At 38.9% G+C, this 22,697-nt stretch overlaps 1 protein-coding gene across 16 annotated transcripts in view; it reads left to right on the top strand.

The window, feature by feature from the left end:
• TUB (tubby bipartite transcription factor) overlaps positions 1-22,697 on the top strand; it is a 129,347-nt gene that overhangs the window by 77,908 nt on the left and 28,742 nt on the right. For 10 of the 16 annotated variants that reach the window (XR_005860120.2, XR_005860119.2, XM_040701345.2 and 7 more), the window contains exons 2-4: positions 8,376-8,427; positions 9,899-10,061; positions 18,978-19,112. Coding sequence is in view for 14 of the 16 variants with exons in the window: in XM_040701345.2 (XP_040557279.1) it covers positions 8,376-8,427; positions 9,899-10,061; positions 18,978-19,112 (350 nt within the window). In the remaining 2 variants the exon portion in view is untranslated. The remainder of the gene's footprint in view (positions 1-8,375; positions 8,428-9,898; positions 10,062-18,977; positions 19,113-22,697) is intronic. The other 6 variants (XM_040701351.2, XM_040701349.2, XM_025151386.3 and 3 more) reach the window with 1 other exon arrangement.

Here is a 22,697-nt window from a genome sequence, read left to right as displayed (position 1 = left end):
GCAGCGCGTGGGGAAAAAGTGACAAAATATTTTGTCTCAGGGTTAGTGTTTAATCTTCAGGTTGCATGCGTTCCCTTAGAAACTCCATTCTATAGGAACTGTTGCACCACCTGTAACAAGGAAAATGGAGCCTGGCTGTTTCACTCCACTGAACACGTTGTATCAGAGCTGTAATTCTTGCTGCACTTTACTTTGGTTTTGGTTGTTAGGGCAGCTAAGAGCAACTAGCTTACCTCTTTCCCTTCACACTTGCAATAAGTTGACAATGTATTTTTTACTGTTCCTTTAGAAATCTGATAAATACATCTGTATTTCTCTTGTCCTATATGTGTAGGTAGGCAGCGGGATACGTTAGGGAGTTGCTGCATTAATGAATTGCCTCAGATACCTCATTGTGCAGCATTCTGCATATTTGTACCTGTGTTTACTTGCCTACTGCACAAAGTTCTTACTGCACCCTGCTGAACATGGTCGGGGTTGTTGTTTCCTTCATTAGGCACTCTAGGAACTAGTATTATTTTAAAGGCCTGCCTTGCTTTACTTACTGTGCCTGCAATGCTTCATTTTTGCATCTAGAAGCACTTTCCAAGGGGAGTTAAGACTTGTTGATCTGTTTCTACAGGTGTCTTGAAATGCTATACTGTGAACCTACTTTACATCAAACAGTGCTACCAACTGGACAAAATTATGATTCGTGGATCAGGTGTAAAAGAGGGAGGGAAAGGAGCTAGCGGTTTTTTTACGCAGGTTTTCTCTTGGTTGCAGTGGTTCCCAGTCTTTCCATAATAGAATTGCAGAGCCCTCTTTCAGCTGACGTCCTTTTCCAGTGCAGCAGAACTGGGCTCATGGTCATCCGAGGTCTGGGCTGAGAACTCTTGTGGAATTCAGTTCCACACCTTTGTTTCGTCCCCACTTCCAGGTCAGACACCATTTTGTCAGCCTGCCCCTCTGCTGCCATCTGTCACACAGCAACAACATGTAGTGGGATATTGGTGAGAAGGTTCAACCTCTACTGCCATACAGCCAACATCCACCTCTGACACTGTGGGCCATTGTAATAAAATAGGAAGCATTACTTTCAGAGCAACCCTTGTAAATAGTCATCTTGACCAGTGTACACTGCAGGCAGTGTTTCTCCAAGTCAAGGTTTTTTTCTTATTTTTTTTCTTTCTTCCCAGTTTGCCCCTGCTCAGACACTTCTCAATGGTCTACTTTACATACCATTTCAGTTTAGCTCACATAATAAAGGCCATTCTGTGTTTGTGCTCCATCATATTAAATTTGCTGGTTCCTTTTAGGGGATAGATTTTTATTTTATTTCTTTCCTTACGTTTCCTTTTGGGTTTGTGCACTTTGAGATGGGGGAAGAAGTAACCCAGCCATCCACTCTTATCTTAGGTGTTCTTTCCATTACCAACCATTTACAGCTGTGCGCCATCCTATCATGTCTTCAGCATTGCAGAGAATGAGGGTACAAATACTATTTCAACTGATCTTTCCAGGACAATAGTGGCAACCCTGTAGTTCGTGTTATTTAAAACATACAGTGTGCTTTAGGGAGTATTTATGGCTTTACTCTTGTTAGATCAGTTCCTGGCTTAGCATCCTCGGCGAAGGCTGTCAGCCTAGTCATTTTAAACCCTAAGCTGTAGCTTCTTTTCCCCAGGGACTGCAGTTTTGTTCTTGGAAGTTGAATAATGCTTTTCCGATTGACCCCCAGACCACATCTCATTAATACAAAGCAAAATCCACAGCTTTGTAGACCTCTTGCTGTTTCCTGCAGCGCTCAGATTCTGTTGGGCTGCGTCGCCTTTGGCCAATGCTTGGTTATATACATCTATATACCCTGTAATATACTCTTCTTCCAATATGTATTTACCTGACTGATGATTTATTTTTTATTTTTTTCCTGAATGAAATGTTTAGATGATTAATTTTCTGGCCACGTCCTGCTTGCTGTCTACAAAGACCCCCCCAGCCCCATTCAGATAGATGGTCCCCACCTTGTGTTGTCTAAGGGGTTCTTCCTTCCCAGGCCTAGGGCTTTGGCACAGATGTTACCCCTTGTGTGTTCTACGTTGATTTGCTGGAAAAAAAAATAGGATGCTAAAAAGTTTTTTGTTGTTCTTTTTAAATCCCCAAAACAGAACTGTTGGACAAACATAATTAGATGCCACAGATCTCAATATACAATGAACATTTAGATAAACCTACCAGGACCAACAGTTCAGAAAGGTCTCATTCGTTTACTGATTTTTAATTAAGAAATTAGTTTGCTAGCCAGGATTTGAAGAGAAAATAAAGCATTTGGTTCTGTAATTATTTGTTCAACTACAAATTCAATTCCTGCTTTCAGCCATCTGCCCTGCAGGCATTACTTTTGCTACCATTTGGAACATTGGCACTCTGCATCTTCTTGTGTTTTGTGACTGATTCAGTGCTGGTAATTCTAATAAAAAATATGTGTCCATACTCCTGCCCCTTTTCCCTTTTGCACGTTTAGATGACCCAGGAAAGAATGGGCCTATTTTACCACAGTGATAGTAGCTGCAGGTTCCATTCTAGATTAGATGATTGAGCAGCCACTTTGGGGTCAGAAAACCTTCCTGATTCCTAGCTGAAGGAGGAAGCCTTACAGAGTTTCAGGGTGGTGTTTTCTTTTCTTTCTTTATTATTGTTATTATTTTTCAAATAAGTCTTTGATTAGGGTGTGTGTCTGTTATAATGATAGCACCTATCTAGTTCTATTCCAAGTATTTAATGTGCACTAAGTGGTGTCTGGAGAACTCAACATACGGCATACATAGGAAAAGAGATCTCACTTTATGTGGGGGTTTGCAGATGTTGGGGTTTTATAGTTTGCTGGCTTGCTGGTGGGGAACTTGTTGAATGTCAGTGGTCTGAAGAACCTGTATGCCATTCCCTCTGCAGCATGACTTGTGTCTGCAGGTTCCTTGGCCATGTTGGTGGACACTTACAGGAGCATTTCTTCAGTGCTTCTGGAAAGCTTGCTCCTACAGGACTGACAGCAACATTATCCAGACTAGTTGGATTTTATTGAACTACTGTGATTTTATGGAAGTATGGGGATTACAGAGAAGTGTAAGTAGATGATCATGTCAGATGGTATCTTATAACCAAGTGCTGTCTCTTTGCATGCTTTAACTTCATGTCTGTAGAGACCGTGTAATGTTCAAAAGGCACATTACATCCATTCATGTACTTTCAAGTCAGCCTTATTCTATAAGATCCCATAACCTACTTCACTTGACACAGCAACTTATTGGCTTTCTTCGCTGCAAGGCTGCAGTATAGTTTAGTATTGTAAATGGGGGTAGTCTTTTCTTATCCAAACTCTCAACTTTTTATAAACTCTCAACTGTTTGTTTCAGGAGTTCTCCCTGACTATGTATGTATATCTTGCTTGTACAAAGGTCCCTGACTTCACGTGGAGTTTTGGAGTGCTGCTGTTAGCAATGTATTGTCATGAACAAGCAGTAAAAGAAAATGGAAGGCTGACACTTTTAAACAGGATATGAAAATTCAGTAGTCGTGTGTGTATTTGTTAGTACAGGAGCTTTTCTCACTACAATTAATTGCTGAACAGCAGAGATGTGGTAGATATGATTTCGGACCTCTGTCCCAGTAAAATGTTATCGCCTTGGAAAATCCTTCTGTGTAAAGCAGAGTCAGGAAGAAAGCAAGCATTGCTTCCTTTGGTAGAAACAACATCTGCTTTACAGTGTCAGACCTGTTCTAAAAAAAATAATAAGTGAATAAATTAGTGGCTACATGCATCTTGCACATTTTAATTAAAAGCATTTCTTGTTAGTTCTTTTTGCTTGCAGTGGCTTACTGAAATGTGAGCACTTTGCACATTCAGTGAAGGAAGTTGAATTGCTCTCCGTTAAATGTATTTGGATTAAGGCTTTTCCTATCTTACTTAAATTGAAATCAAGCATTGTGAAGTTAAAGGAAAATATAGCAATCAGATGGAGGAGCTTCACATAATCGTTTTTAGCTTTTGTCCTTAAAACTTCAGGAGTTTCCTTCTAAAAGATTTTTAAGGGATACAGGTGATGAAGAGCTTGGGATACTAAGATACGTTCCTATATTTTTGTCTTTGTTATGACATGCAGTGCTTTAGGAAGCCTGCTTATTTTTGTGTAAATTGAATTTAATGTTGTAACTGTCTCTGTAAAATAGATTTTGGTTTAAGAAGTGGTATAAAAAGTAATGCTTTGACAAGAAAGGTGGTATTTCATTTATAGTTCCCTTTAGAAAACAGGATGGGGGATATTGAATCAAATGCCATGTATAAAATTTGAAAATATTTCTATCTGTAATTTATTACTTAAGTCCTATGGATCTTGGACCACACTACCAAAATGAATCTCTATGATATATGGCTGTAGTCTTGCAAACTTCTTAAGCCCAACATCTAGGAAGCTCTCAAGGGTAAGTTGCTTGAGTTGAATATAGATCAGTCTTCTCTGAATCACTATCTACAAGGAAATCTATACAAGCAATGATTTGTTAACTGGATTTGGAATAGGCTGTATTGCTGCAAACCTGAAATACTGTTTATAATATAATACACGGTTTAAAATTGCTCTTCCTTTCAAATGGTGGCAAAGCCATGGCCAAGTTGCTAGGTGAATACATGATACTTGGTCAAATAGAAGGGAAAGTGCAGCTTGCTGGATCTTCAGGATGCTTCAGCACACCCAGCACATTGCTCATATGTATGCATTCTCTTCATTAATTTAATTTTCATGAGCTATAAAGTGTATTTCCCTATTAAGACTGAGTTTCATGCTGCTACTGAGATTTTGTAGCATCTCACCAAGCATGTAGGCAGAATTGTTCTAACAGCCTCACTCTCAATGAGATTATTTCCTGTAATGATCCTGCCATGTTACAGCTATAGTTTTCATACTGTGCTGGGACTTCAGGCTGTGTCCATCTCACTTATTTTGGCCATGGAGCAAGAAAATCTTTGCTGCATCTGAAACTGTGTAGGATGGTCCAGGTCTCCTCCTTGCATGCAGCTTGTGCTGCAGAAGTACTGCTGCTCTTGCCCTCTTCCAAGAGGAAAAGCAATTGGCTTCTGCTCTTATAAGAGACCAGTGAGGGTAAAGACCCTACTGCTGCTCCTAGACTTTGGTGTATTCCAAAGAAATGAAAGGGCAAATCTGCTGTATTTCAGCTCTTGGAGCCTGGAACACCTGCCAGAGTGCATGGACTGCCAGATGCAGGGACAGGATCATCTGCTAGATCCTTCTGCAAGGTTTAGCTGAAGTCTGGGAAGGAGTCTCTTCAGTGGTGGTAACACACTTGCATCTCAGAGCCTGCTGCAGTTGTTTTGAAGGCAGCAAAATTGAGGGCCTCATGGCATTGCTCCAGAAACAGATCTTTTGTTTTTATTTTTATTTTTTCCAAAGCTTAATGTTCCCTTATGGTAAATCTTGGAAGTCACCCGGTCTGAGGAGAGTTCTTCCATTGAAATTCAGGGAATGTGAATTATTGGCTGTTAATCAGCAGTTCCACGTCTCATAGAAAGTAATAACAAAGAGCATGGTCTCAGACCAGAGTGTTTTGCTATTGTAACAGAAGAGTATACAGGCTACATTGGATCCTTTTCTTCTCTGGGCTTGCATATGCATCAAGAAAGGACAAAACCACAGCTTTTCAGTGGTTATGGCACTGGTAACTGTTAAAATAGAATCGGTGGTAACTGGATTACTTTTAAGGCCCTGTCTACGCTGTGATGGATTCAGAAGAGTGGTGTGGCTGTCTGATGGCAGTAAAGCATCCTAACACGGTTCCATCCGTCTGAAAGGTGAGAGAATTGATGAACTGTATTCTCCTGAACCTCGGCATCTGGGAAGAAAGCTGGAGTTCAGTTTTAGTGTTGGGCATTGCGGCTTAAATAATGCAGCAAGGGCAAGGCTTGTAGTAAGGTGCACATTCACAAAAGGGTTGTGGGGAGCGACCCAGAACTTTATCAAATACCAAGTCACAGAAAGAAAGGCTTGGAAGCTGCAGAAGGCATTTGCAGCTGTGTCTCAAGGCATGAGACAGCTTTGACTATATTTATTCACTTACCGATGTCTTACAGTTAAAAGGGCAATATGGAAGGGTGTTTTCATGTTATGGTATCCACAGCTTTTAGATGGAGATTTGTTTTTTTGGCAGTCCTTCCGCATGTCTCATACAGTTGCTTTGCATTCCTGGAATGCTGAATCAATGCAAATCACACCCTTCCTCTGCCTGATGTTTGCTGCGGTGCTACTTAAACAGCTGTGTTTACTGTGGTAAAGTTTGAGAGTAAGGAGACCTGCGGAGCTGTGCTTGTTTAGTTGCACCTGAGGTCAGCTTGTTGTGGCATCCCAGGGAGACCCAGGTGAGGTTTTAAAGCAAGTCTGAGGAGATTTCCCTGCTCCCTTGTTCTACACAGTGTGGTACATCAGGATATGATAGGATGGGAAAGCAGAGGAAGCTACAGATACCCTGAGTGCCCATACACCTTGCCTGTGATAGAGAATTTGGAATTCGAGCCGATCCAGCATAGTACTGAAATCATGATTTGCACGTAAAGATGACTACTGAGCTGATGCTTTATGGAATGTCTGAGAAGTGTATAAATAGCTCATTTAACATATCTGAGGGTGTCAGCACAGTCTGCTTTATAAAGCAGAATATGAAAGAAGAGATCAGAGTTTTCTCCTTAGCTCTGCAAATGACTGGTGAAGTGGAGCAATATTGGCTCTTGAACTCTCTAACTATTACAGCTGCACATGCATTGCTGCCTCTGCAGTTCTTAGGATCTGTGCTATCATCATTACATGTTTTTGTCTTTTTCGGTAGCATTATCTTAAATGAGAAGGATTTGTTCAGTCCATTAAGCCCAAAAGTTTATTCTTGGTATCTCTTACAATTGTTAGTCCGAAGGTATCTCACTGGATATTAGTACAGCTAATATGCATTGCGGTTGTACTAAAACACCAGTGGATAAGCAGATACTGTGTACCGTGGAGGAATATGTGCCTTATTGTAACTTATTTCTGTAATTTATCTGATTAAGAATGCTTGGTATAAAGCAGAAAAAGTTGGTGTGTTTTAATTTCTTTTTTTGGATTATGAATAATGCATTACCTCTACAAGAGACTGCATTATTTCCTTCCTCAGGTTCTTGTACAACGTAGTTTCAGTTCTTGGAATGCCAGTCTTTGTAAGAAATAACAATTGTATAAACTTTAAAGGCTGATACTACCAATAATACTTAATTGTGAATCTTGATGAAGTTGGCGTTGGTAAGATGACCATCTGTATGTCTTTTTTAGCTGTTCTAGCTCTACTACTGGGTTGATTTTTCTCCTAAAGAGTATTTAATAATACATGGGAAGTCCCCTTTGTTATTTCCATTGTAATATAATTTGGCTTTATGTATGTCAGAATCCAGGTTCATTTGTCCTAGATTCCTTTTTATCTTTTTAATAGTTAAGAGTGATTATAGAAATGGGGCTAATCTCTATTTTTTTTAAGTGCTTTAAGAGGAAATGGATTCTGCTTGCAAGAGGCTATTTCTGTAACAGCAAATTCCTTGTAGGTGATATATTACAATTTAAAAGACTTAATGATCTGCATTGAAAGTTTAAGCATGATGTTCTTATAATGGAGACCTTTATTCTCAAGAAAAGAAGGGTAGTCAGTTGATAAAATACCTCATAACAATAGTTTTCTGATTGCAACGCCATTAGTTTTAACATCTAATTAATGAAAACAATTGAAAGTGCTGGAGCTAATCTCCCAACTACTAACAATTAGCAGAAAGAAATACATCAGTGGCACCATGCTGTTGGTCTTGCCAGTCTCTAAAAATTGAACAGCATGTCAATAAGTGTGACTTCTCAGGTATTCGGAAGTAAATCCTGGTGTTCAGTGTGCAAAGTTGGGGTGGTTAATTTTTCTAAGATGATTTTAAATACTGCTGAGTTGCTAACTAACACTCAGTACTTTGTATATGATTTATATGCCAATTTTCAGTCAAATCCCGTTGTTGTATACATTAACATTTTTCATTAGAAGATGGTGGAGAAGAAAACAAGCTGTAGACTGTAGATTTTGCATTTCTTTGTGATCTGGTTGAATATAAACTTTTTATTCAAGTTTATGTGAGTTTTCCAGTTTTTCACAGACTGCATTTAAATTCTCTTGAGCCAACTTTTGCGAGTGGAGACGAGCAAACTTCCGTGGAGCACAGTAGAGGTTTTACATAAGTAGCTTTTGTGGCAGTTGGCTTCAACGATTGCTGTTTGGTGTTTATTTTGAGTGATGAATCTGTTCTAATTATGTACTTGTTGTCTTTACAGTGTTCTGGATGATGAGGGGAGCAACCTGCGTCAGCAGAAGCTTGACAGACAGGTAAGATTTGGAGGAGTATCTTGTTGCTCTCTGAAGTCTAGATATTGGAGTAGTGAAATCTGCAACACGCATATCTGGTAATTGATAAATATGTCATGCAAGAAAATGGCATCTCTGATTAGGGAATGCAAATGAGAAGTCTGTGGAGGTTGCAGCTTATGTAAAATTCTAACTTCTACTGAAATTTTTCTTATGACTGCAGTTTGAGTGACTAACATCTCTACTGCCCTGGACTTATTTTAAGTTCACTTACAATGTGTTTATCATCCATCTGATGGACTGGAAAGGACAAGAGGTTCTTGCAAAAATGTTGGCCAACAGAGATTTACCACAGAGTTTTTACATCTTTTCATTCCATGTGTTTAACTTCGTGGATACAAACTGGTGGCATTATGTTCTATGTTGCCTATTTTGCTACTGTTATCCTGCATGATTCATACAAGAAAATGATTCAGAATCTCTCCCATGAAATCTCAGGAAATTTTGCCATTAAATTTTAATGGGGCTTGAGGTTTCCATTTCACCTTCTATTTTTGTGTGGTGCCTCTTCCATAAACCTTTGTGTTTATAATTAAACCTCGGGAGTTTAATTTTTTGTTGTTATATCCTTTTCTTCTCCCATCATTTTTTTTTCTGTTTGCATGTCTACTAGCATTTCATTTTCAAGTAAGAACACTTTTCTGCTTATTGTTATGCTGACCATTCTGAAGTTATCTTAGAATGTTACAGACACCTTAAGGAGCTGTAAGGCTCCAGTCTCCATTCTTGTTCTTAATTTCTTGTGTATCTCCCTTTTGCAAGCAGGATATCACTATATACGAGCACAGAAGTGTTAAGGAAAAGGATAAGTAAAATTAACAGTTCTGTTCTCTGAGACTGTGGAAGACATCTCAAACAGAGAGGTATCAATGGATACTGCACAAAGCAGCTGGGAGAAGGAATTTCTGTGACTACTAGGATAATTCCTTGCATTCCATCAGTATTGCTCTGGTTTTTTTGCAGGTGTAGCTGAGAAATTCAAATGTTTAATTAAAGTTTGCCTTGTATAATTAGATTAAGCTCACGTCCAGCATTATCATTTGTTTCTAATTTGCAGATGATCTGCTTTTGATTTATGGAAATTTAAATTGGCAGCTCTGTGTCTCATGCCCTTGCTTACCCTCGCGTTGCTTCACAGCTTCTCTCACTGTTGTTTTTCCAAAGGTTATTTCCAAGTAAGCTCTGACAGCTGATAGAGTGCTCAGAAAGATCTATTTTAATTATTTGCTATTTTCAGCAGAAGGTGTTTTAGCAGTGAGTTGGTGGGTTTTTTTCCCCGAAAGATTTCCTATTACCCAATATAACCCAAGAACCTACTTGCCAGTTCCCACCACTAGAAAACTTAGAAGACGTAAAGATGAGCTGTTGTTTTTCATCATAGATTGCTATCGTTTGGAGTCCAGTAACCTGATTTTCTTTGTATTTTCCTCAGCGAGCATTGCTAGAACAGAAGCAGAAAAAAAAGCGCCAGGAGCCATTAATGGTTCAGTCCAATGTGGACAGTCGCACAAGAGCGCGTAGAACGAAACATTCGGAAGAACAAGCGCCGTTGGTTGAATCATATCTTAACAGCAACAGCAGCACCATATACCACGGTATATGAATATGGTCTATTGCGTACATATTTACTGCAAGTTGTAGTATGATGCTGTCAATGTTCAGTTTACGTTATGAGAAGAAAGGTGGTATTGTCTAGTGAATAATCGATAACCTTCATTTGTGTTTTGGAGTAAAAGCCATCAGACCATAGAAGACTAGGGAACAGAGGATGGTAACTAGCTACCATTTCAGTGCTATTGGCAATATTTAAGTGTCATCAGCCTTTGCTCCTTCTGATGCTGTACTACTCTATGGATCTCTTGTCAGTGTTAATGATGAATTTGAAACTTCTTAACTAATTTCAACTAAGTTTGTATCTCATGACCTCAAAGCTATTACGTTTCTGCATGTTTCATTAAAGGAGGTGAGAAGGTAGGGAAGAATATCCAAAAGTTGTAAACTGTGGTCTGCGGTTTCTTATTAAAGATTACAAATTCCAAAAGGGACAGAGACACTTCAGGTATCACATAGGGAAAAAACTGTAAAGCCATTTCTGTACTGTTCAGAAAATTTTGTCATCAGCAATAAATCATGAGGAAACCAGTTGTTATTCTGTATTCAGGTGGCCCATGCTAGTTGCCCCTGATGATGCTTAGGTGCCTACTTTTCCTCAGGATATCCTAGAGAAAAGCTTGGATAAAACGTGTTCAATATTGTGTCTCTTATAGATCTCGTTCCAAGCTGATAGTACATTCAAGAGGTATAAAGAACAGTGATCTTCAGTCTGTCTTGTTTTGCATGCCCTTACATTGAATTTGATTCAACTCCATAGCAAAAGGCTTTCTTCTGTTAGTGTTGATGAGTGTGTGAGACATGAGCTGAAATAGAAGACTACTGGGAGTGCAATGGCTGTTTTCATGTTGAGAATTCTATTAGGTGGCAGAGTAGTTAGGGTTCAACCGAAGCCTAAGATGTCTTTGTGAATCTGCACCTGAAAAAAAAAAAGTCCAGAACAGTATCTTAGTTTTAGAACAAACGAGAGCATAATTATCAGTCATTTCAGATTTCTCTCAAGTGCACTGCATGTGCTCTACTTTTTGTCTGTTCTCTCATGTCATTTTCAGCTAGTGGTCACACCTTTTAACAGGGTTGTAGCAGACATTTGCTGGATTAACAGATCATATTGTAAGAAGTGTAGATTTACAAATGATGGGCCCATTTTTAGTTTTAGGTTTTTTATTTTTTTAAACAGAGAAAACATATTTCCTCTCCTTGCTCATCATAGCCTATCAGAGGTGCAGAAATTTTATTTAGCATGTGGTATTGTATGATACAGAGGTGCTATTATATACTGAACTTTTTATACTGTCAGTAGAATCAAGTTTGAATTTTTATAGCTCCAAAAAACAGGCATTATAATCCTATAAAAGATAGCTTACTTCTTATCTACATTAATTGAAGTAAATTTTGCAACAGTTTGCACCATAGTGGACTTTCTGACTTAAGTGAGATTAACTGTGCTCTTAAGGTAAAGTGTGACCCTTCCTGTCATGTTGTACTGTACCATTTACTGGAATATTTACTAATCTCTTCTCCTTAAATCTCCTGATTTTCTCTCAAACTCTTTCAATATTTAACAAGGTTTCAGAGAAGCAAAAGGTAATGCTTCTCATATTGACCTTAAGAGTTTGGCAGTCTGTGGGGGTCAGCTGTCTTTGTAATAAGCCGTGCCATTAGCAAAAGCCAAGGAGAATTTAGTTACTTAGTGAAGTGTTTTATCGCCTTATAAAATCCTTTGTTAGGAACATTACTCTTGAAAATATTACAAGAACTCCGAAAGCGTCCTTTTTTGGTGTGGTCTTCTCTGGGAATGTGCTCAGTGTTTGCATGGTACATAGTTAGGTTCTGATGACCGGTTTTAACTACGGTATTCAGCTTCAGGGTTGGTGCTTTTTTTTTCTCCCTTCAATGAATACATTTGTATGTGGGAGTGTCGGATGCATGAGACAGCTGGGCTGTTTCTAAAGAACTATTCTGCTCTTTTCCGTTCATTTGTTTCTGTTCTAGGCATGCAGATTTTAAGTTAAGAATGACTCTTTGATGGGAGTTGAAGGTCTGCTGAATGAACTACATTGCTCGGATGAACACATTTGTTAAGTCAATTCCTGTACAGCAAATACTGCAAAAAGAACACTTTACACCTACCATCCTTCTCTACTCTTCTTTCCTTGTATTAATTCTATGCAGCACAAAAGCACTGGTTGATTTCGAAAAATAATTGGATGCCTATTTGGAGCTATCTCTGTGGTACTTTGCTCAAAGTAGGTCAGAGATAACATCTCAGAACTGCTGAGATGTTAGGCTTTCTGCACTGAGAAATTCTCTTTCAAACATTGCCATAGCTTATTCTGTTGCAGCTATCTTTGCTGCAGTGGTTCTCTGATGGGCAGTTCTACTCTGGAATAAGAACTGATTTCATTCCAGGAATAATTATCAGACAGATTCAAAAGTAAAAAAGTCAGGACCATTTTTGTTTTGGGGGAAGCATTGGCCTGGGGAGTTCTTTGTAGGTAGATAGCATGGAACAACATATTTTACTACTTAAGCTGATCGTGATTTCTTTCTATATAAGCAGCCTTTACCTTTAGGTAAGAATTTTCAGATCCTGCAGCTTAGAAATAACTTCCATGTTGAAGTATATCACTCTAAAACCTTTTGATTACTGTCATACTGGCCTATTAACTAGTAACAGCAAAATTATTTGAGTTACCTGCAGGAACTGAGATGAATTTGGCTGATCAGACCAACCTGAGATCGAATGAATCCATGACATTCTAGTCCATGAGTGGAGCTAATCCAGTTAGTCCAACCTGGGGTATGAGCCAGTTTGCCACGTTTCCCACTACTTGCCAGACAGCATCTGTAGATCAAGTAGGATCAGAAATTGTTTTCAGAACAGAACCTCTTGTTTTATAATCTTTGTCCCTAGGAATTTAGGCATACTAGTTGGAGAAGTACTTTAATGGCAGCATTTCTAGATTAAGTCCAGGACAAAACTGACTGTGTGGAGGGAGCAGGAAGTATGCCTGGAAAATGAGCATAGTGACCTTTTCCTTGGCACTGAAATGAATGTATTGATATTATTTTGGGACCACGCCTGTAGGTTAGATTCTAAATTATCTGCCTGCCATTTCAAGCAATAAGTCTGCTTCCATTGATTTCCATGATGTTTGGCTCCAGTTTATTACAAACAAAGCCTGTTTTTCTTGTAGTACTAAATACAACTTCTTCATTACTTCATCGTTAAAAATAGCTGAATAAGATCATGTGTTGAAATTAAGTGTAGATTGTATATAGAAGACGACAATCATTTATTCAGTGGGATAAGCTTAATTCTTCATTGCTTTCTCTTTCTTGTGACCTTGTGTATTTTCAGTTCAGTGCCCTTCAGAAGGCGGATTGCTACCTTCTTGTTTAAAGTTTTTATTCAATGTTGCTTGCCATTCTGTAACGCCTCGCAGTCACATCTACTTGTTTGTTTTCATGTATCTCTACACCCCTTATTTTGAAGTGTTTGTTCAAAACTTGGAAAAACGTTTTAGCCTGATGTGGCATTGCAAAATTCAGCTACGACTGCGGCTCTTCTCAGTCTGGATTGCAAATACATATACAGACCAAGTAACCTGCAGAGATACACTGCTTACTGCAACAATTTAATTACACTATTTAATCACATTTAATGCAAACGATGAAAGCCCATTTTTACAGGGAAGAGTAATTTTATTTTTCTGAAAATGGTGAATTTCCACCAGGGAGAGATTTTTCTTTTCACAGCAGTGAGGAAGGCAGAGATTTGAATGCATGCCAGATATGCTTTCATTAATATTACCATATTTTGTTGCAGCTGTGGCTTTTTTTTTTTTTTTTAAGACTTGGAATTAAAATTGTTTTCCATTAGAAACTCTCTGAACAATTTTCATGTCAACTTCCAGTTTAGAGGTTTTGATTAACTGTGTGCTAAAAAGCAAAGTTGCTTCCTTATTTTCCTTTTCTGACATTTGCCAGCGCATCTAGATGAACTGGTTCTGTAGTGTGTTGGACAGCAGATGTCAGGTAAAAGGCACAGCTTTGGACTGCTAAGTCTGACATGACGTTCTGGCCTTCTATCATAAAGGGTGAGACAGTTTTTTGATGAGTACTAAGCTGTCAGCTTATAAGTGAACGCCAATTAACCATTTAAAACAAAACAAACAAAAAACCCCATATTTAAACATTCATCAGAACTGCGTGTTGCATCCTTGTATTTCGCTGACCTTGAAATGAGGTGTGAGTTTATTTTTTTGAAGACAGCCAGGAACGTTCTATGGACAAGACTATTAATACTGAGAGATCCGGCAGCACTCCAAGTATCGTGTGGGCAAAACACCTAACTTCCAATAAGCATATATTCTGAAATCTCCCTTGCAGCCGCAGTCTCTTTACCCTTCATCCTTTAAAGCGTCTTCTTGATTTATTAGCAGTCATTACCATTCTGGTACATTCCCAAAATAGATGAACTAACCCTGTAGCTGCAGAGAACAGCAGGTAGCGAATGGTTTAGAGGTCTCTCTCTGTGTTTCTCGGTACTAGAAGTTTTGAGAAGGTTTCGAGGCAGCTGAGAGAAACTTCTTGAAAAGCGCCCTTCTCTTTCTACTTGAAATACATTTCCTTGTTGCAGTTTGATGTTGGGAAGCAGCAGCAGCCAGCAGCTTCCAAAGGGACAGGGAGTCTGCTTGTGAAAGTGAGCATGGCACCGGCAGTGCCCTCACAAATGGGAACCCATCCCACAGGCTTTCTGTAGGCCTTCTGTGCAAAACTGATAGAAAATATTTTGTTCTGCAATATGGTGTTTTGGCCTTTCTTCTGGAGGTTTCTTATGGGATCTATTGTCTGTCTTAGGATGGTGAAAGTGCTATGTCAGTTCATAATCTCAGTATTCACTGAGACTGATGTGTTACAAAGCAAAGTGGTGAGCCATTTTTGTTGTGAAGCACAAGACAATTCAGACAACACTAGGAAAAGAACATCTAATTTGCCCTGATTGATTAAGATACACCCTTGACTGAGCTGTAGTTTAGCCTTCTTTGCATGGTAGTATTACTGGATTTCACTTTGACTGCGAGAGAACAAATCAATACTGTGATAAATAGAGTGAATAGCTTTGTAGAGTTGAGCCAATGGTTTGAGTCATATGATTTATCCACCTTTATCCACACTTGAGGTGTTCTCTCCACTACTGTGAGACTTTTTAATCTGTCCATTTCTTTGTGTGTGTAGTTTTTTACTTCCTTCATTCTTCATGATATACTGATCAAAAATATTTTTCTCCTATCACATGACATTGTTATGTGAGAGGGTTTGATAAGTTACATTAGAGTTTCTCTTTCTTCCTTTCAGGAAGTGACAGTACACAAGTATTCAAGAAAAATAGGCATGCAAATGAATGAGAAAATCATTTTCATTGCAAGGCACTTTGAAACGAATTTCCTGTGTGAACTTACATTCATGAAGGCCACACAGAAAAACACGCTTTCCATTGTCATTCACTTGAATATCTGTAGATAACTCTCTTTCAGTATTTATTTTTCAGTTTTCTATTGTCTGCATCACAGATTATTCAGTAACTTAGAAATGGCATCCTTTCCATTGGTTATGAGTTATAGCCCTACCCCTGTAACTTGCAGTGTTGTCCAGCACAGAACTGATTCATGAAATACTTCTTTCCATGCTTCTGGCAGTTGGATCCCTGACAATGCAAAGCAAAGCCAGCTCATGGCCCTTTTCCACTTTGATGTCAAGACCGTGTGCTGTGTTAACAGTCCGCTTGTTTGTTGTTCACCTTTCCCTCTTAGCTCAGATTCTGAATTGGTAAAGTAACCTCTGCTATTTTCTGTCTCCCAAAAAGCATGTTTTGTAATACTGTGTTGGGGTCAGTAATGAGCAGTCGCTCTAACAAAAAGATGAATAACAGTAGAATTAAAATCGTATCATTGTATTATTTGATATCTTGCCATTTATCTCAAAGCAATTTCTTACAGTTTATGAGTCCAAAAGAGAAGGAAACATGAGGCATGATGGTCCAGCATCGCTCGTTCTTAGGAATTTTGTCTCAGTATAAGACATCCAGCTCGCATTTCTGCCTTGTTTAAATGGAAATTATAGCACATGCAAATCTAATTGAAAGGGAAAAATCGTCTTTAATTTTTTTAATGAAGATTTTAATATTCTAGAGCTGGAAATATGAGGTATTGTAAGCTGCACGTAAGAGTCTTCATATATCCTGTGCTACCTTGTTTTTAACTTTTTAACATTCAACTGAGCACATAATCATATCATTATAACAGTTTCTATTATGCAGGGAGGCCAGAGAAGACATTAGCGAGTGGATGAGCCTTAGCGAAGGTCTACTGTTTTCTAGGTAACCAATAGCTAAGGATAGCGTAGTGGGGTTTTGTGATGAAGATGATATTTTGGGATTCAGTTTGGATTTAGTTTAGAGCTAGTGCTTTAAATGTAATGTTACAGGTCAGTAAAAATCCTGTAGAAGTAGGAGATTCTGTGCAAATTCCTTTTACAAACCCACCTGTAATGATGGCACGTTTATGGTTTAAATTTTATATTTCATCCTCCATCACTTATGTTTGAAAGTGCTGTTTACCATCTACAGCAGTGATGGTGTACGTTCAGAATGGCTGCTGCTTGGAAATTTTGCATTATAGATTAAAGTAATGGAGGTATTTCCTTCTCTGGCCTTTGAAGCACCCATCACTGTTCTTATAATCAAATATCTTTCGCTGGAAGTTATGGGACAAAATGAATTCAAAAAGCTTTAGGCTTTTTCTTGTTTAATTAAAGGACAGCTGACCAGACAGTGAAGATAAGTCTTTAACTTTTTGATGTACAATGTCAGAACATTTCATCCCTTGCTTATTAATCATTGCTTTGGGCCAAGTAGATGATACTTCATCTGAATGAATGAATGTGGTCATATTTAAAAGGGAACTGACTGGTCATTGAATGTTGGTCATTTGTAAAATAGTGAAGTTCAATTATAAGGAGGATTATCATCTTTAAAACAATGGAAAGAACATACCCTCATTTCTATAGACTGACCGAGCTACAAATACAGGACAGATTGCTGGGCTGACCAATCCTGCCTATTTAAAGATCATGCAGCAGGGGCACTTTGGTTCCCTGCTTAGTCCACGGCTGCCATGCCTGTGGAAATAGGATGCCATGCTGCCTTGTATGTGCCACTTTCCGACGTGCTGTGCACTCGCTCCCCAGTTCTGTCTTGTTCATTTCTGCAGTGTTCCGTGATGCTCAGCAAGGAGACTGCAGTCTTGGGATTTGTTTGATAAAAGACAGGAGTGAGGAGCTGGGCAATGCCAAGCTGTTTATTTGAGCTATTAATCACTCACACCTCTGCCAATTTCACCTACATACTCTGTAAAACTTGGACTCGTCCTCTATGTAATGAAAGGGGAGTGTGAATTTAGTGAGTGCTCCAGATGCTCTTTGTGCTGTGAATGTAATACTCTTCATACTGAATTGCTGCACTGAGGAGGGCAGCTCTGGGGTTGTAAGGTGCATTCACACAGACACGGCTGACTCCATCTTACTCCTCTGAGAATCTCCTTGTGTTTGCTTCTGTTGCTCTGTGTGTGCGTGGAGGATTTGGTGAACAGAAAAGTTACCTCAGAGACCAGAAGCTTGAGGAGAATTTCCCTTTTCAAAGGGACAGCTGGCTGTCCACATGCCATGGGGCATCACTAGCCCTTCTGGGGCCTTAGGAAGTTTGCCAGGGATGTTTTTGCCTAAATTTATAGGTAGCCAGTTGTTCCAATTAGATTTCTTTGAGGTTTTTAAATTCGTTCATTTATTTTTAAGAGAACAATTTAGTTTTGGGAGTGAGAAATGGTGGGAGTCCCCAAGAGCCAAGGTGATATTCCCTTGGGATAACCAGTCACCTCATGAAGCTGGGGACTTAGCAATTAACAGCAACTGGCAGCTGGTGGCAACGTTTCTTAGTTCCCACCTACAGGTTATTTTGCTTGGGGTGTGAAGTTTGATGATTTCTTTATGTATTTCACAAAGCTTATTGTTCTTATGCCTCTCTACCTCAGTGTTACTTGAATTCACAGCTTGGCCTGGCCGAAAGAAAGAGTTGCTGCATGTGTTGCTTTGCACAGGTTGAAATATTGACCTCAAAGCGTGTCATGCTTGTAGAAAGTGATAAAACCCCTTTTTACCTTGAAAGCATCTAGCAGTGTGTGAATTATGCTGACATTCATAGTTTGTGCCAAGCATAACATGCTGAGACTTCAAAAAATTAATTTCTATGGTACAAATGAGGGAGAGTCTTTAGTTTCAGCTTTGTCTATAGTTTCTCCATAAAGTGCCTGGCTGTCCTACTCATCATACTGTGGTACCGACAGTTGTGCAAGGTGTGTTTCTTTGAGAAGAAAACCAGTGTTTCCTTGTTTATGGTTTTAGGATGTAGTTTTAAACATAGACACTACAGAGTCTAAATGAAGCTCTTTTGCCTTCATGCTGCCACTGTCTGTGATCAGTCTGGCAGACTTCAGGATGAGGAAATGTGCTTCCTACAATAGCTCAGAAAGACATTAATATTCTGATGTTATTTTTGGCCTGAAAGCTAGCAGCTAGCATGTTATTGGAAAGAGGGAAAAGGTTAAGAAGTACATCCCAGTTAACGCTTCCAATTTTTTACTGTAACTTTGCAATCTCTCATTTATTTGAATCTCCTCTTTGCATGAATTATCTGAAGTACCAAATTCTGCTATGTCTGCTAACATCTTTATGCCTTCTCAGAATTCTCAGTACATTCTCTCTTCTCTCTCTCAACTTGTTTCTCTCTTGTTTCTCTCTCTTTTTCTTTTTCATGGGGGTACCCTGAATCTCTCAAGCAGTACAGGAGGCCGAACAGGAAGATGTAAAGGTGGTAGTGGATGCCCAAGCTCCGAAATCAACTAAAAAAGCCAAGGCAGCATCTGCGAGCTGTCAGACTGGCAGTGCCAGAAAGGAGAAAAAAGGGAAACACAAAGGTTAGCTGCATGCTGCTGAATGTCAGATGTTTAATTGACTGCACCGATACCTTTCTTCTTCTCCTTTATTTTTTTGTTTTGTTTAGTTTCTGTGAAAATCAGTGGCTTTCTGAGAATTGCCTGAAAGTGATTTATTGAAATTCTTCTGAGATTGGAAAATCATAGAATCATAGAATCGCAAGGTTGGAAAGGACCTGTACGGATGACTTGAACCTGTGTGTGTGAAGGAGGGCTGGGTGTGTAAACTGTGTCTGTTCCAAAGGAGCATGTTTGTTCAAGTTCTAGATGAGTAAAATAGCCCTGGTGAAGCAGATGAAACACGTTTTCCTGCAGTGTTAAAGAAATGACAGCCATCTCACACCAGTATGATTTCTCTTTGTCTGTCTGCATGCAGTGTAATTTGGAGGAACGGCCTTCGGTTGCAGTCATTCTAAGATTCACTGAGGTTTAAATGCTGCACAAATCTGAGGTTAAGTGAGCATTTTGAAAATTAAATTTGACAAATCCAAGGTAATATCTCCAAAGGGATTCTTCATGTTGTCATTTCAGGATTTATCTGTCCTAACTGGTAAACTTACGTGGGGTGTTTGTCTGAAAAAAATGTCTGCAATGATTTTGGGTAAGATTGGTCAAACATAAAGAGCTATTGATAATGACAGAAGTGCAGGTAATATAATAAATATATAGAAAAGATTTTTTTATGCATACACACACAAAAGAGAGATTTTTGTACCATAATATGCGAGGTTTTTTATTTGATGGCTGATGACTAATGAAATTAATAAATACCTTTCCACTAGTTTGCAGTTCTTGGATAAGGCTATTGTAAAACTGTCGTGCCTAGGCTGTACTGTGTTCCCATCTCATGTTTTCCTGCAGTCTCTCTATTATTTCCTAGGTAAGAATGTAGTGTCTGTTGTTGACAAGTCTACTTAACGATAATAAAGACTAGCAAAGGTAATTATTGAGGTCAGTGTATAAAGGCTTATCTACAGGGAGTTTTCAGGACCTGAGCCTACCTTATCAAAATCCATTAAACCACATTGCAGCCTAATTCTTGAGATGGGAATCTTCAGCTTCTCTACATCTGTAGTCCCTCTGGGACTGGGTTAGTCAGGTTTCAGAGGCTGGCCCTGAGGTAAAGAGTTTATTCGTGTATTTATTTGAAAGAAAGATGATGTCTCGTCAATAGGCAAGTTTAAAATAATAAATAAAAGACAAGGGTAAAAATGAACTTGCAAAATAAGTGAACAGAAAGCTAATATTTCTGAACTTAACATAAAAAGTAATTCCACTCCAGCATAGTGATACAGATGCCAGGTTTTATTCTGAAGTGCGTTTTACTGGAGAATAAAATTTCTCTTACTAGTTTAAAAGAAAACCTTCCTGAGGCTGTAGTTGAGCATTGTGTGGAGTAATACTTAAATCATTCCTACTGCATAGCCTTGAGGCTCTGTTTCATCTCATAATGCCTGTTTCGGCTGTCTGTGTATGTACAGAACTTAAAATATTGTTCTGGTCAGATACAATAGGCTTCATTTGGGAGATCTGCATTGTATAACACCAATATATGTTTATACGTTTAAATTCGCATGTTTTCTAATCAGTTTTCTCTTGAGTTGTTGCTGGTTGTGTAGTTAGCAGAATCTTCAGAATCTCCTCCGTTGCTGTCAGCTGCTTGAAAGGAGTTTTGTGTTTGGTTTTGTGTAATATATGGGGGGTGGAGGTGCAGCTTGTCCACGTAAGGGTTGAGCAACCCAGGTCTGTTCCATACTGTAACTTTTACACGTCCTGCAAGTGAACAGGATAGTTGCTGAGGGGTGAATGCACATTACTTGGTAAGATAGCATTTTAAAGGTTTCTGTTAGTGTTTAGTTATAGTATTACTTTTCTGAGTGCAGCTGAGCTCTTTGTGCTTGAAGGAAAAAAAAGAGCCTTTGGACGAGATCCTATGAATAATAAGCTAATTCAGACCAAGAATCATTGAATTATGCATGAATAGCTCTCGCATCTGTAATGTAATGATCCTACTCTGGTCTTAGATGTGTAATGCCTTTTTAAGTGGCTCAAAGAAGATGAAACTATGATCAGAACAATGTGCTAAAGATAAACGCGAGGGAAGTAGTAGGTTTAATGAGGTTACACTGACACAGGGCAAGAGGAGGATGTGGCTAATTGCTCACGTAGAGCTGGTGGTCGCTCCTGAGTGAGGGTTCACTGTGCTTTGTAGTTCTGTGATGGGTAGCGTAGCGTTTAGCAACTTCCTCTAAATTACTGATTACTACTGATGTTGCTCTCTTAATGATGTATCCCAAATACACTGTGCCTGTTTTTAAAGAGAAACAGCATTTTTTTTTAATGGGAAAAAGCCTGCAAATGTAGTAAATACATTGCATTTTGTAGAGGGATTTCTGAAAGACTGGGTCTCCAAGTTTACTGTTGGACATAACATTTGATATTGGGTAAAAAGGCAAAAAATGAAGCAAATGAATACATAAAGTGGTGGAAATAATGGATTGAACTCTGACTTGATTCTGAACTTTGTGATGGAAGGAAGGGCTGCATAAGGATATTAGTGAGCCACAGAAAAATAGTGCAAACAAATGAAAACAATTGCAACAAGTAGCTGTGAAAAACATGCACCCAGCATGGGATGTAAATACAAGACCACAACATCTTTAAATCCCCAATACCAAGATTATTCATTCAGATTGTGCAATTGTACATTGTAGTATATAACTCTCTCTCTATATATATAGATATATAAACAACCAAAAACATGCGAAGCTAGAACATAATTCAAAGTGAAATCTGGTATGAAAATTCAGAACTCGTTCCATGAGGGTTCATTTCTAAGTGAACCCATTGTAGATAAAGCACGTTAGCACGTTCTAGGAAACATTTTCCCTACTGCACGTATGAGAGGCAGAAAGCAGATGAGAAGCTGTGACACACAGGGCTTTTTCTGCCAGGATAACTGTTTCATGTTTTGATTTTATTTACTTCTTCCATGTTTATTTCCTCTCTTTCGCGCCTGTCTGTCTGTTTTGATTTGTGCATCCTGTCCCATTTTTTATGTAACAAGAAACTACATTAGTGCTGGCCGACTCAGAAAGTAGCACCATTTGTTGGATAAGAAGCATTATTTCTCAACATAGCACTTACTCTGATGGGAATAAAAGAGTTTATGTACAGTGGATTTATCTTGGCTTCCTATGCATTGAAGAGAAAGGGTTATGGGAGGAACAAATGAGTTTCCACCAGGAAAAACCCTGCTGTTAGCATATTTGACAGCCCTTCCAAGCTACAATTTAGGAACACACAGACTTAATTGTGATGAAATCCAGCTACAGCTTTCTAGATTTCATCAGTGTGAATGTAGAGCTTGCTGCTCGAGTGCTTGCTGTTACTGACCTGATGTGATGTTAGCAACAGGCCTTCCTTTGACTGAGGTTTAGACTAGATGATCACCTCTGGGGTCCTTTCCTAAAAAAAAAAATTCATTTGTATCCTTACCAACAAATACGTGTGTGATTTTTGCATTTGCTTGAGCCCATCTCAGTGGATGTGCAGTCCCTAAGAGAA

The sequence above is a fragment of the Gallus gallus genome, chromosome 5, assembly GCF_016699485.2.
Source record: "Gallus gallus isolate bGalGal1 chromosome 5, bGalGal1.mat.broiler.GRCg7b, whole genome shotgun sequence".
Lineage (NCBI taxonomy): Eukaryota > Metazoa > Chordata > Aves > Galliformes > Phasianidae > Gallus > Gallus gallus.
This window is presented reverse-complemented; position numbering and strand designations above follow the sequence as displayed.